This window comes from Lithobates pipiens, unplaced genomic scaffold, assembly GCF_037356315.1.
Source record: "Lithobates pipiens isolate NorthernLeopardFrog02 unplaced genomic scaffold, aLitPip1_a1.2 Scaffold_18, whole genome shotgun sequence".
Classification (NCBI taxonomy): domain Eukaryota; kingdom Metazoa; phylum Chordata; class Amphibia; order Anura; family Ranidae; genus Lithobates; species Lithobates pipiens.
This window is the reverse complement of record NW_027507758.1, coordinates 557,970,142-557,985,471: the sequence shown is the minus strand read 5'-3', so window position 1 is coordinate 557,985,471 and position 15,330 is coordinate 557,970,142. Positions and strand designations below refer to the sequence as shown.

The following is a 15,330-nucleotide window of genomic DNA, read 5'->3' as shown; positions in this document are numbered from 1 at the left end:
AGGCTTCTGGACTGAATGGTAGCCTCCTTCCAATCTTCTAGCAGCACCCTCCAGTTATCCCAGACAGATGTTCACAGGGACGGCTCCCCCTCAGTCCGCTCTTCACTCCCACCCAAGGCCACGCGGCAGCAGGTGCTGAGGAGGGCACAGCACCCCCTCCTCAATTGGACTCTCCTCTCCAGGCAAATACCACTCCCTGTGTGTTTCACCAAATATCAATACCCTTCCCAGCAGGTGTAGTGGCCCCCTATACTATGCTTGTAATTGGCTGAGATGGCATCAATATTCATGCTGCTGATCTGCATGAGTCACTCCGATTTATCCAGCACCTTCCTAAGTTGCTTGGATACAGAGGAGCCAATACGGAACTAGCAGTACTGTGAAACACATTGGACTTCCATTTTTGGCACCTTTCAGGGGGCAGGGGGGACAGGTACCTGTTTTTGACAGGTACCCTTCCTCACTCTCAGGAAACAGCGTTGTGCCTCAGAAGTTTGGCTCCCCTCCTCCATCCTCCGCTTTGAACTTGCGCATGTGCAGTAGGAAACTGGCTGTCCAGGGTTCCCTTATAGGGAATAACGAGGGTAGCACCCAAGAGTCGATCCGAAAAGTCGACTGGGGTACTGACATCGCAGAAACCCTGGACAGGTAAGTGTCCTAATATTAAAAGTCAGGAGCTACGCTATTTGTGCTGACTTAATTTTTTTTTGGGGGGGGGGGGGGGGGGGTAGGGTATCTCCTCTTTAAGTAGGAAAGCACACTATACTAAACTATATACATCCTAGCAACCTACTTAGGAGGGTGCTGCACATACATGGATCAAAATTCACACAGTTCAGCAGCAAATCAGCCAGATTTTGATCCATGTATGGACACTCTGGTTGTACACAAATCGATCCATTGATCGACTTGTGTACAAGGAGCTTGTCGGGTTTTCCCCAAACAATTCGCTCCAGCAACGCTAATCATTGTATTCTGCCCGCAGGCAAGTCTCCCTGCTGACAATACAGTAGCGCAGCGCTGATGGGGGAATCTAGCAATTTTCTTTCCCATCACCCTTTGTGGAAGGAAAGAAAATTGCGTAAAGTATGGCCTTGCTTTAGAGAAAATTGCAGACGGGTAGGTGGAAGCATCTACAAACAGAAGAGACATGCAGTCTCCTCTGCCATAAAAAAAAGAAGAAGAAGAAATCCTGCCTGTCAACATTTCTTCACAAAATGACTTTACTTCCACTTTAAAGGGCCATTCAGAAGTTGGAGGATATCAACAACTAGAAGGATTTAGCTAGTGGAGCTGCCAGGGTTACAGGATTAATGCCAACATTAAAACTAAGAGCCACTCGGCATGCAGGCCATATCGCCCCAAGTAAAGTTGAATGCAAAATTTTTATTCATGTGAATGAAGTGCGACTTTCATCTTAGTAAAGCATTTGATCCTCACAAGTTCACAGTTCTATAATATTTTACAACTGTACTCAGCACATTTTCCGCCGTTCCCACCGTTGAAGCTCATTTCTAGATGGCGTCTGTAAACCTCCCAAGTGCTAGAAGCTGTGTCTACTGTCCCAAGCATCCGACTGGGCTAAATAAAGTCTCTCTGCCTTTCAGCGTTGGCTGAAGACCCTCCGGCCATCTTACATGCGTCAGCAGTACAGTATGAGAGCTCCTGGGACACACACACTCATCTATGGAAGATTTGTGATTTTTATCCACTCAGAAAAACTCTACACTCAGGAAATACCAAAAGGAATAAATGGCTTTTGGAAACTTTCATATTTTCAGCATTAGAAAATATAGACCCTGGATAGCAGGGTGCTCGAGAAGCGATTCTATGCAAGGAGAAGATACTAAGCAACTATGTCTCTAATACAATAACACACAAGTGCAGTCACTGTAAATCTCGCTGCAAAACCGGATCTGGTCAATTGCAGTCCAATCAGTAAACTACGGTATGCTCAAGGTACTCATCTACCTCTCCAGACATCTGACTGACCAAGGTTAAGATCAGAACAGATTTTTTTTGAAGTTCACTGCTACTATTTCCCTTTAGGGCTTGTTCAGACGAGCAGAGCCCTCTGAAGAGCGACCCATGGTAGATCAATTTTAATTTGGCAGGCGGTGATTTGACAGGCAACCTGGTTTAGCTAAAGAAAGGCCAAACTACCACACTGCAAATCGCATGCACCTTTAGACCTGCATTAGTCAGTGGCAATGGCTGCCAAAAGCAACATGCTGTTTCATTTTTTTCCGCCACCACAGCATATGTATAGCTATGAGGGACTGCATGTCAGTACTCAAGTGGGAGGTCGAGGGGCAGTAAAACCTAGGCTCAACCGCCTATTTTACTTTTCCCCAGCCACCTATGTGATCGAAGCCTGGTTGGAATGCCTTGAAGCCGTTGTAAAAATATGAACAACGCATATCCCTTTATAGTGTGTACTTGTCTCAATCCAGAGCACTAAGTGTCATATCTGGCTGATGCTTCATTCCTCTGCTATCAGCATGCATCGATTCTGCCAAGATTTGCTGAACACCAAGAGAAAAAAAGGTGACAGAGGCAGGACCTCAAGCTGACTGGCAGCCTCAGCTCTGTTCCTGTGTGAAGGGGTTGTGCCACTTCCCTCCAATCAGCTCTCCCCACTGAGCTCTTCAGAGTGTAAATTCAGCTCTCCGCCTCCTTTTTTTCTGAACTCTCAGACAAGCTATATAATTCAGCACTTTGAGTGGATGTAGAGAAGACTGCCGGAAAAGAGTTCTACCACTTCGTAGGAGGATTGGTTTGATCTCTATCACCTGAGGACAGTCACCTCACTGTGTATACAAGAGGGTTTACAATCACTTTAAGGTGGCCACTGATGAATAGAAATTCGGCCGGTTCAGCAGGAACTGGCTGCATTTCAATCCATCTATGGGCAGGCTGATTGTACTGAAGTTGATCTATTGATCGACTTCAGCACAACCAGAGGGAGGTTTTTCGCACGATCACTGCCAGCGACTATAGCCACCAGCACTGATCATTGTTTTCTGACGGCAAGGAAACCTTCAGCTGTCTGAATACAATAGCACAGCAGGAGGGATTCCGTTGCCGTTGATGGGGGAATTGAGCAATATTCTTTCCTTCAACCTATGGCTGAAGGAAAGAAATTTGCATAATGTATGGCCGGCCTTAGTCAGGATAAGCATGCATTGGCTTATCCCTCCCCTTCTCTATGGTCACAAACATGCACCATTGAGCAAACTGAGTACACTTGTTTAGGGAAGGATCTTTTGATGGGCAGATCATTCTTGTTTATCCAACCACTATGTTAAATCTATTAGAACAGAATTAAAGTAGACCTAAACAAAAAAAAAAAAAAAATGAAGCTTTTCTATCATTTTAGGGACGATCTAGAAATCTTAAAAGCAGAACTCCAGCCAAGAAAATATATAAAAAAAAAAAAAAAAATCAACAACACATTAAGAAAGATGAAATAACAGAACAAGCTTTTTCTATAATATTCACCTTCAAGTTGGTGGTAAAATTCAGGTGACGTAAAGTGGCAAAAGAGAAACAAATTCACCCAAATGTATACTAGAAAAAAATGGAAAAGGAGGTATGAGGACATCTAAAGCGGTTCAGAAATGCCAAAAGTTTAGGGAGGGTGGGGACAAAGCCAGAAACTATGCCAGGACATTTGAACTGGTCTCCTCAAATAAGTGGGTAGCTTGGACCTCAAGACTAAATTTAGGATCACCTTACCCGTTAGAGTAAAATCTGGATGCCAATTATGCTCCTCATGTAAGAAAGTGCTGGGCCTTGCAATCTTCATGTTCATGATAAAATAGAGGCATAACATGAAAGTCTGAGATCCTCTGTAGCAGAAACCAGAAATCCCATGGGACATGCTGCTAGTTTAATCAAGAGGTGGCAACCGGTGGATAAGCACAATCGGTCCACAACACGTGAGGAGCAAGTGTAGAAACGTCAGGTCCTGGTGGGTAGCTGCCAAGCCAGCTGCTGATTTGTGCTTGTAAATCACACCGGAAGAAACGCCATTAAAAGGTCAAGTTCATTTCTAGTTCATTTACATTATTGGCAGCTCAAGGCACCAGAAAAAGGGAGAGAATTTGAACTGCCGAAATGTGCTGGCTACTCTTCATTGGAATTAAGTTGTATCTGGAACTTTTATCAATGGATGTGGCGCTTTACTTTAGAATTATTTTATTTTTTTTTTTAAATCAAAAAGTTTTATTATTAGGGAACTAAAACACAAAACAAAATAGCAATACAGACAAGGCACTGCCAAGACATCCTCACCAAGACCCCTTTCACACTGAGGCGTTTTTCAGGCGCTACAGCGCTAAAAATAGTGCCTGAAAAAAGCCTCAGCTGCAAACCCAGTGTGAAAGCCCAAGTGCTTTCACACTGGGGCGCTGCGCTGGCACGGCATCACAAAAAGTCCTGCCAGCAGCTTCTCTGCAGCGGTGAATACACCGCTCCTGCCCATTGAAAACAATGGGGCAGCCATGCTATACCGCCGGCAAAGCGCCCCCTGCATTGGCGTTTTGCGGGCGGATTTAACCCCTTTTAGGCCGCTAGCAGGGGGTTAAAACCACCCTGCTAGCAGCCGCATAGTGCTGCTTTACCGCTGACGCCCACCGGCTCCACCCTCGGAGGAGGGGGGCAACAAGTCCTCCGTCAAACCTCCATCCAGGAGGAACAGACGCCCGGGACCATTCTAGGACCACCCAGGGCAGGAGTCCCGCTTATGCAATGGAATTATAGGTCAAGTACTTCACCCAGTGCAACATACAATTTGTACAAGAACAGGGACTGAATCATTGATGTCACTGCATTGCAATGGTGCATTTTTAATTCCCACCAACATTGGGACCTTCTCTAGTTCCATTGGCCACAGTCCGCGCCCCCCCCCCCCCCCGACACCAGCGATGGGGCACATCTCTTGCCACCGACACCAACGAAGGGGCATAATTCCCCCCCCACTGAGACCAATGAAGGGGCACAATTCCTCCCGAGGACATTAACAAGTGGGCCCAATGACACCAATGATGGGGCATAATTTCTCATTGGGCCCAACGACACCAACGATGGAGTACAATTCCTACCACTGACAACAACGATGGGGCATGGTTTATTCCCACCAAAGTCGGGACCTTCTCTACTCCCACTGCCCACAGTCCAGCCCCCCCCTAAAGTCTGAGGGACAGTAAACTGGCCCCTTTTTAGAAAGTTTGGAGACCCCTGCTGTAGATTAACAGATTCAACTTACGTAGAAGGATTTGCCTCATCTCTGTGTATCACCTGAGGCCAGTCACTTCACAGGATATATGTAAGCGTTTACTTCCACTAACTTCTTTAAAAGATATTCGGTGTTCTGCCTCTTTCAGTGGAGACGGTATACAACTCCTTATTTATGTGAATTATTTTTCCTGGAGGTAACTAAGCACTGCTCAGATTGCCACCAGACTCTACAGGGAGACTTCCCTCAGGTCATGCCTGACTTGTTTGTCTCGGCTTGAAGTGCCCGGCTTCACTTTCTACACACCTAGAAAGTCCATTACAGATGGAACGCCCAACAGAAGCAGAAAGAAACTTGCCTTTGTGCGATGCTGCAAATTGACTTACCATATGCAACTTATTCTGTTTATTATATGAGAATATTTCACACATTTTACTCTCCGAGAAACCTGAGACCATTTCAACACATTTTGCTCAGAAATATCCATTCCTATACATGTCTCACATATGAGCTTATGAAACATACAGAAAAGGTTAAAAAAGCTATTAATAGGGGTGGTAGATGGTGGGTCTAGACGTTGCGGTGGTTCCTATCCTCCTCGCCCCTCTCTGGAGAGCAAATCGTCTGAAAATACATTTAGGCTTGGGACATGTACTCCTCCCCTGGTATATAAATGTATAGGGAAGAGGCGGTTTCCAAACAGACTCAGCATGAGTAATCAGTTTATTATGCGTATTTCGCTCTGTTTGTAGGATGTATTTTTTATTTTATTTTTGTACAACACAAAGCAATCACTTCCAGCGCCAAGAGTCCCTACACAGTTGGATGGGACTATACAACAAATCCAAATGCTTGGCAGATGCAGCCCTCCACGGATAGGGGAATCCAAAATGGAACTACAAAAGCAAAGAAAGGAGGAAGACGCAAGCACCTAGTGCATTATCAAAAATGTATTTGAAGGAATAAAAAAAGAAGAATACTCAAAATGGCAGAAAGGATTTCTCACCGCTCCTTTGACTTTATAATCCAACACAACAATAATTCCAGTAGCTGCAACTTCAACATACATTCATGTCAGTTCAGAAAAGCCAGCTCAGATGATTAAAGATAAACATGTTAGTTCACTATGCTTTCTGAAAGGCTACTTTCACAGTGGGGCGGGCAGGTGCCAGCAGTAAAGCGGTGCTATATTTAGCGCCGCTTTATCGTTGTTTTAGCGGCGCCATTTGGCCGCTAGTGGGGTGGTATTAAAGCCCACTAGCGGCCAATACAGGGTTAAAACCACCCACAAAGAACCACTGCGGCAGTGCTTTGCTGGCGGGTTTGCAGCGCTGCCCCATTGTTTTCAATGGGAAGAGGTGCTTTAGGAGCGGTGAATACACTGTTCATATAGCGATGCAAAGATGCGGCTTGCAGGACTTTTTTGACCATCCTGTAAGCGCACCGCTCCAGTGTAAAAGCCCTTAGGACTTTCACATTGGAGTAAATTGAGCGGCTCTTTTAAGGCACCATTTTTAGCACTATAGCGCCTGCAAAGCACCTCAGTGTGAAAGTAGCCTAAAGGTGAACTGACCCTCTAAAGACAGAACTAAAAAGAGAGGTCCACCTTCTTTATTTTTTCTGTTTACCGTTATCGCTAGGTAAAAGAAAATCCCAAGTTTTAGGTTGTCCAAATTGGGAATAACTCCCAGGATTCCCTCGCTTTGGAGGATGTTCCTCTCACTTCTTGTTTTGACTGTGGGACAGGAAATAAAGAGAAATCTTCCCTATGGGATACATACGACAAAAAAAAAAAAAAAAAAAAAAAATGAACTGGCAGGGGTTATACCCTTTGCTACTAAAAGGTTTCACCTTTAGTTCTCCTTTAATCAATGCAACGTATGCAGCTCTATAACAGGTCCAGAATACATTAAAGAATTAAGAGATGTGGCACTTACATCATGCTCTGGAGCTCAGGGACAAAACTGGTCAATTTTCCGGCTGCTTTCCCAGACGATGAAGAGGCAGATGAAGACATGGTGGTCACTGCAGCATTGAGGCTCATCTGGTCAAAAACAACAATTAGATAGATGCTGAAATATTCTATTTAAAAATGTAATCTTAAGTATATTTTTTTCCATTACAGCGCTTTATTTTAACGTAGAACAATACTATCTTCTCAAGAAAGAATAAATTCAGTTTCTCTAATCTTTCCTCATAGCTGAGCTCCTCTATGCCTCTTATTAGTTTGGTTGCCCTTCTCTACACTTTCTCCAGTTCCCCGATATCCTTCCTGAGAACCGGTGCCCAAAACTGAACTGCATATTCCAGATGAGGTCTTACTAATGATTTGTACAGGGAAAAAAAATATATCTCTCTCTCTCCGCAGTCTATACCTCTCTTATACAAGGAAGGATTTTGATAGCTTTAGAAACTGCAGCTTAGCATTGCATGCTATTATAAAAGTGGAACTTCACCCAAACATGCCTCTTTAAAGAGGGATTCCACCTAAAACAAAATTATTAAAAGCCTACAAATACTGCAGCTGCTGACTTTTAATAAATGGACACTTACCTGTCCCAGGGTCCAGCGATGTCGGAACCGAGCGATTGCTCAGCTTCGGCTCCCTCGGCTGCTGCCGCGCCATTCTAGGTGAGGGAATCAGGAAGTGAAGCGTTGCGGCTTCACTTCCCGGTTCCCTACTGCACATGACAGGTAACCCCCCCCCCCCCTTTCATCCGAAGCTTTCTGGGACAAGACACAAATCTCAGAAGCGAGACCATTCGCAAAGCGCAGTAAAGCCTGAACACTAGTAATGAACTAGTCCGGGTGAGGATAGCTCTGGATCCCTGGACAGGTCAAAGATTTGTAGTTGCTGAAATTCATTTTTTTTCCCCTAGAGTGAAGCACAGCTTTAGGCTCCATTCACACTTGTGTGACTTGTCATGCAACTTTGGAAATCAAAGTCGCATGACAAGTCGTTCCCCATGTTTTACAATGATTACCATTCATATATGTGCAACTTAACCACTTCCGACCAACTCCCAAAGATATACGGTGACAGGATGGCTCTCCTGCGCGAATCGTTGTATCGTTGTATATGTACGCCGGCTCCTTTAAGAATGGGAATTTGTGCGTGGAATAACACAGGGCAGAAGAGAGAAATCGTCTGTTTCTACTAAGTAGGAACAGCAATCTGTCTCCTTCTCCAGCCAGTCCCATCCCCTCCACAGTTAGAACACACCCAGGGAACACACTTAACCCCTTGATCGCCCCCTAATGTTAACCCTTTCCCTGTCAGTGATATTTACACAACAATCAGTGCATTTTTAGCAATGATCGCTGTATAAATGTCAACAGTCCCCAAAAAGTGTCAAAGTCTCCCATCTTTTCGCCGCAATGTCGCAATCTCGCAAAAAAAAAAATCTAATTTTTTTTACAAAGGTTTTGCACAGGGCAGCCCAGACCCTCTTCCTACCGGGTCCCTCTCTGTGATCACGGTTCTCCCTCCTGTTCAGTGCCCCCACAGCAAGCAGCTTGCTATGGGGGCCCCCCCAAGCCGAGCCGCTGCTCTGTGTGTCCATTCACACACACAGCTTTAGAATGAAGGCAGCCTCCGGGTAGGTGCCGGTGTCTCCACCAGGAGTACAGCAGCAATCTTTCAACCCCAATAAGCTAATTTACTGAACAACTCACTTTTTCCCAACCCTATCTCAGTCTTAAAAGACGCCAGCCTGCACCTAGTCACAGACTCATTGTCTCGCAATGCAGATTTTCAGAAACCCGCTATTATCCAGAATTTTACACTGTGGTTTTCTTAAAGACCTGGAAGATTGCATCAGCTATTGGAATGGATGAAAAAGTCATAAAGGAAAAGAATTTTAAAATAATCTCATTTAATATGGTGTGATTCAATGGGTATTTTGCAATACAGCTAAATCCATTCATTGCGTTTTATGCCCTTATTATCACTCCACATTGCTGAGCTGATATAACAAGCAGATTTCTGGCTGTGGGTGAATGCCTGTTTTTGGTGGATGCTTGTGTTTTTCCTAGGCGGTTTACTCACACGTGTCCGAAGTGATAAAACACAGTTTGGTTCCAAACATTCAATCCAACCTCCTACAGTGCAAATACATCTTCAGAGCATTTACATGCATTTTCATGTGGTTCATAAAGTTATATTAGGTGTGATTGCAGAAGGTGACAGCACACCAATAGGTCCGTATGTATCTTTATAACAAAAGTAAAAGCACAAAACAGAACACATAGGATCGAGTAGAAAAAGATAGAAATGCCTATTAAAAGGAATCCAAAGAGTAAAACTGCACTTACAATTTAGAAAAAAACTATTCACAAACACGTGAAGGAAAACCGCAATATAAATAGCCTTCAGATGAAGGCAATAAGTCTCATGACAACAGACTCCAGATGGTAATGGAGAAGATTGTAAGGGCCACTGCTGGCTGACACGTTTCGAAGGGATACCTTCTTCCTTCCAGAGCTTAACAGTGTTATCTCCTTCGGATTCATAATTTATATATTATATACACACACACACACACACACACGTGTGCACTCATAAGGCACCTCCCAGAGGGGTTCAGAGGTCCTACCCACAATGGATGGCAATTGGGTGTTACCCTCTTGCCGAGAACAGCCCACAATTGGGGTGGGACCTCTGAACCCCTCTGGGAGGTGCCTTATGAGGCATCGTTACAAAAAAAATAAAAAATACCTGTGCAGGTCATGGCGTATTTGTAGATAAAAGCAAGCTGTGCAGCTCTGATTAAAGCGGAATAACGGTTGTAAGCCTTTTGCATACAGTACCTCCCAAAGCCTGACAGAAATACTCCCAGGATGAAGCTAAGTGAGGCCTCGTCGTTACAGCTTACCTTCACCTTTCTCTGATGCAAACCTCCTCACATGTGCTTTTTCTCCCCTGATGAAGTAGCTCTGAACTCACTCCTGTGACAGTGAACAGTAGGGATAAGCTCAGGCGTGTTCGCATGGTCCTCGTGCAGAGCCCGCCAGGAAGTCGGCGCAGCTCTGTACTAATTACAGGCAGGGAGACATTGCCCGATCTCTGCAGCCGCGCATCGGGGCAATGTCTCACTGCCTGTGATTAGCGCAGTGCTGCGCCGACTTCCTGGCGGGCTTTGCACATAGACCATGCGAACACGCCTGAGCTCATCCCTAGTGAACAGTAATGACTAGGCATCACTTAGCAACGTCCTGGGAGTCAGGCTTCATGAGATTAAAAAAAAAAATTATAATTGGCCTATGCCTATAGCAAGGACATTACTCAACTGTAGTTAAAGCTGCACAGTATATTTTTATCTAGAGATGCCCCTTATCTACATGGGCAGGTTTTTTTTTTTTTTTGGTAAAGGTGAACTATGCCTTCAAATGTGAATCCAAGGTATGGATATTTTATATGTTGGTACAGAAGATAGGACCAATGAATATACACCATACCTGGCCCATGGCCCTGGAAGCTAAAAATCACTGAAGAAAACACCAATACTCCAACGATCTCCACTTCGGGTCCTGTACTGAGTGGCTGGCCTTGTTCCATCCTGAATACAGGACATTGGCCGTTTGGCACAAATGCAAAGCATTCTTTGATTGGACAAGATGGAGAGGCAGGGCGTTAATTTCTCACTCTCCACCTCATCCAATCAAACTGAAGATCAGGAATAGATGAGAGAAGTTGATTTACTGTTACTGGAGAGTGCAAAGTCTGGTGCAGCTCTGCACAGAAACCAATCAGCTTCCAGGTTTTATTGTAAAAGCTTAAATTGAACAAGCTAAAGTTAGAAGCCGATTGGTTACTATGCAGAGCTGCACCAGATTTTGCACTCTGCAGTTTAAATCAAAAAAATTAAAATTAAAAAAGTCAGCTGCTGACTTTTAAATATATGGACACTTACCTGTCCAGGGAGCCCGCAATGTCGGCATCTACTCACGGGTGTTGCAGCCGCTATTACTGCTAAGGGAACCAGTAAGTGAAGATTTCCGACTGCACTCCTGGTTCCCTACTGTGTATGTGAGTTGCACTGCGTGTTCTGAATGGTCCCTGCTGACCTGTGTCTCCCAGAAGACAGCGGGGTGGGAAAGAGGGGCCAGACGTGGCGTAGTCAATCAATGCGTGGCAAAAATCGCCAGAGGAGGGAGCAAATACTTGGATTTGACAGGTATCTGCTCCCCCCTGAAAGGTGCCAAATGTGACACCTGAGGGGGGGGGGGGGCAATCCTATCAGCGGCACTTCTATTTCTGGGTGGTACTCCGCTTTAAAGTTGAAGTCAATGCCAAAACTAAAATCCCTACATCTATAGCCACCAACATTCTAACACTAACCTCTCTAGCCCTATACATACCTTTTTTGTCAGCGATCGGACCAGATATCCAGCGGCGGAAGCTCTGATCCCACACTAAGCTGTCAGCCACGGCTTCGCTGTGGAGGAGGATGCAGATGACATGACGACAACCGAAGCCCCATAGTAACTCTATGGGTGCCGTCACTTCCCATTCATTCCACAGTCATTGTCGGATGTGTACTCACAGGGCTTCCACCGCTGGAGATTGGGTCGAATCACCTGCAGAAAAGGTATGTACAGGGCTAGAGAGGTTAGTGTTAGAATGTTGGTGGCTATAGATGCAGGGATTTTAGTTTTAGCATGGACTTCAACTTTAAATAAATCAACTCCAAAGAGTTCATTCACAAGTGCAGCTACTCTAAAAAGTGATCTGCGGTGGATTGCTTTCCCAAGGGCATATGGCACCAACTGTGTTAATGCTCAAAATGCTGCACCACCAACTGCTGTGTCTGCATCCATCCTGGAGTTGCTCACAGGCACATGTCAGAATTTGACAGGTAAGCAGGGGCAGGTGTACAGATCTGAACACAGACACTGTGCACTCAGATTCATGCAACCCCTTCCACCCATGTTTGATTTTGATATGCAACTGTGTGCATTCGCTGTGTCTCCATACACTTTGGAGGTGCACATGTGAGCAGCTCCGAGGTAGATGCAGCAAAATGCCCATCTGTGAATAGATCTCATTACCCATCTGAATGAGCCCTATCAGTCCATAATCGCATGTAAATAGGAAGTGGCTGCAAATGAGCTGCAGGAGATCAGCAGCACTGAGATACAAGGTTGAAAAGTTGTTTATTTAAACAACAAAGAAACTGTCAAATACATTTTGAGAGGAATTTATCAAAACTGTAGCAGTGGTGCATGGCAATCAATCAGCTTCTAGCATCACTCTCCTGCCATTCAGTCAGTGTTTGCATCTGTATACTTTTGTTAAAGATGGTTAAATGAGAATGTTAGTGATCGGATCATCTGCCTTATAAAAGAGAAATATGATTAAAACTGAAAAACTTATGAGATATACAGATATCTCCCATCTCTCTCCGAAGTGCTGATAGGTACAAGAAAAGTTATCAGACATCTTGCCAGTGTGATGTCTGCAATGCACAGTGTGCTGACCAGCTGCATGCAGTCTATGGGACTGGACAGTAGGATGGAGCCCTGCAGTCACTTACCGCCTTTCTATGGACACACAAACACACATCAATGAGCGGCTCTCAGGCCGAGATGCCCAAATTCCCTATACTCCTGCAAGGAGCCCACATGAACGGGTATAGGCACCCTCAACAAGCATGGCTAAAAGATGCTGTGCCAGGAGCAAATATGGCTACCGCCAGCTTATCCACTAACAGATACGGGCTCTGCTCCATCAGTAAACATGGCCGCTGCTGCTTCATCCTGCGCTAGTTTTTACTCTATTAGCTTCCTGCATTCACTGTACGGTGTCTACAGTGGGTCAAAATACGTTTTTCCCCCTCAGAAGTCGTTACGAGCTGGAGAATAGTATAGAGTCGACACAACATGTATACACATATATGTAGCTATATTATTACATAAATATATATATAGTTACATATTACAGAGAAATATTTAATATATAGTTATACATACATACATAAATATATAGTATATTAGTATAGTATACTAATATACTATATATTTCTAGTATATATATATATATATATATATATATATCTCTATGCAGGCATTTCCATTCATATCTATTGGAAAGCCACCCCCCTCATTCACTCTGAACACCCCATGTTTACCTCACCCCCCTCATTCAAACTGGACACCCCACATTTACCTCACCCACCTCCTTCATGCTGAACACCTCCCATTATCTTTGTGCCCATCCCTCACACTCAACCCCCAACATTTACCTCACACTCCTCATTCACACTGGATACCCCACATTTTCCTCACCCCCCTAATTCGCATTGGACACCCCACATTTACCCCCCCCCCATTCACACTGAACACCCCACGTTTACCTCACCCACCTCCTTCACACCGAACACCCTACATTTACTTAACCCACCTCATTCACACTGAACACCTCCCATTACCTTGTGCCCTTCCCTCAAACTGAACACCCCACATTTACCTCACCCCCCTCCTTCACACTGGACGCCCCACATTTACCTCGCCCTCCTCCTTCACACTGGACACCCCACATTTACCTCACCCCCCTCCTTCACACTGGACGCCCCACATTTACCTCACCCCCCTCCTTCACACTGGACGCCCCACATTTACCTCGCCCTCCTCCTTCACACTGGACACCCCACATTTACCTCACCCCCCTCCTTCACACTGGACGCCCCACATTTACCTCACCCCCCTCCTTCACACTGGATGCCCCACTTTTACCTCACCCCCCTCCTTCACACTGGATGCCCCACATTTACCTCACCCCCCTCATTCACACTGGGCACCCCACATTTATCTCACCCCCCTCATTCACACTTGACGCCCCACATTTACCTCACCCCCCTCATTCACACTGAATACCCACACATTTACCTCACCCCCATTCACACTGGACACCCCACATTTACCTCACCCCCTCATTCACATTGGACACCCCACATTTACCTCACCCACCACCTTCACGCTAGACAACCTCATTTACCTCACCTCCCCCCTTCACACTGGACACCCTACATTTACCTCACCCCCTCCTTCACACTGAATACCCACACATTTACCTCACCCCCCATTCACACTGGACACCCCACATTTACCTCACCCCCTCATTCACCCTGGACACCCCACATTTACCTCACCCCCCTCATTCACACTGGATGCCTCACATTTACCTCACCCCCCTCCTTCACACTGAATACCCACACATTTACCTCACCCCCCCCCCCCCATTCACACTGGACACCCCATATTTACCTCACACCCCCTCATTCACACTGGACATCCAACATTTACCTCACCCACCACCTTCACGCTAGACACCCCCCATTTACCTCACCCCCCCCTTCACACTGGACACCCTACATTTACCTCACCACCTCCTTCACACTGAACACCTCCCACTAACCTTGTGCCCCTCCCTCACACTGAACACCCCACATTCACCTCACCCCCCTCGTTCACATTGAACAGCCAAAATTTACCTCATGTTCCTCCCTCACACTGAACATCCCCCCCCCACATAAACCATATGCTCCTCCCTCACAGTGAACACCCCACATTCACCTCTGACCCTCCCCAACACTGAACACCCCACATTTACCTAATTCGACCTTGTTGACATTGTCCTTAGAATTCTAAATATAGTGTATCATGTTGACAACTATTGGTGATAGGATTGTATCCAGATAGTTAGCAGTGGATTATGTGACAAAGTTGATATTTTTGACAATCATATGGAGTTTTTACAGGCATGGTGTAGCTTCTCCGGGATAGAGATGGTGGTACAAGGTTTGATCAATGGCTCTTAAAGTGGTTGTAACCTCTTACATATACGCAGTGAAGTGACTGACCTCAGGTAATACAGAAATGAAACAAATCCTCCTACATAAGTTGTACCTGTTTATCCGTCTCTACATCTCTTCAGGCTGGGTGCACACTATTGCGAATTGAATGCGGGTTTCCCCGCATGTCAGGAGATTGTGACCGGCTCTTGCCGGAGTCCTGTGCACCTTCTAGCCTGTTTCAGGTCCGAATTAAGCCTAAAATTTTAACCAAAATCAGACCGGGATGCACAGGACCCC

The 15,330-nt window shown here is 45.4% G+C and overlaps 1 protein-coding gene across 2 annotated transcripts in view; it reads right to left on the bottom strand.

Annotated features, from left to right (window-relative positions):
* SUPT3H (SPT3 homolog, SAGA and STAGA complex component) overlaps positions 1-12,927 on the bottom strand; it is a 712,703-nt gene extending 699,776 nt beyond the window's left edge. For both annotated transcript variants that reach the window (XM_077488954.1, XM_077488955.1), the window contains exons 1-2: positions 12,775-12,927; positions 7,177-7,283 (exon numbers count right to left, since the gene is read on the bottom strand). In XM_077488954.1, the coding sequence (XP_077345080.1) occupies positions 7,177-7,283 (107 nt within the window). In that variant the 5' untranslated portion in view covers positions 12,775-12,927. The remainder of the gene's footprint in view (positions 1-7,176; positions 7,284-12,774) is intronic.
* Between the last annotated feature and the right edge of the window lie 2,403 nt (positions 12,928-15,330).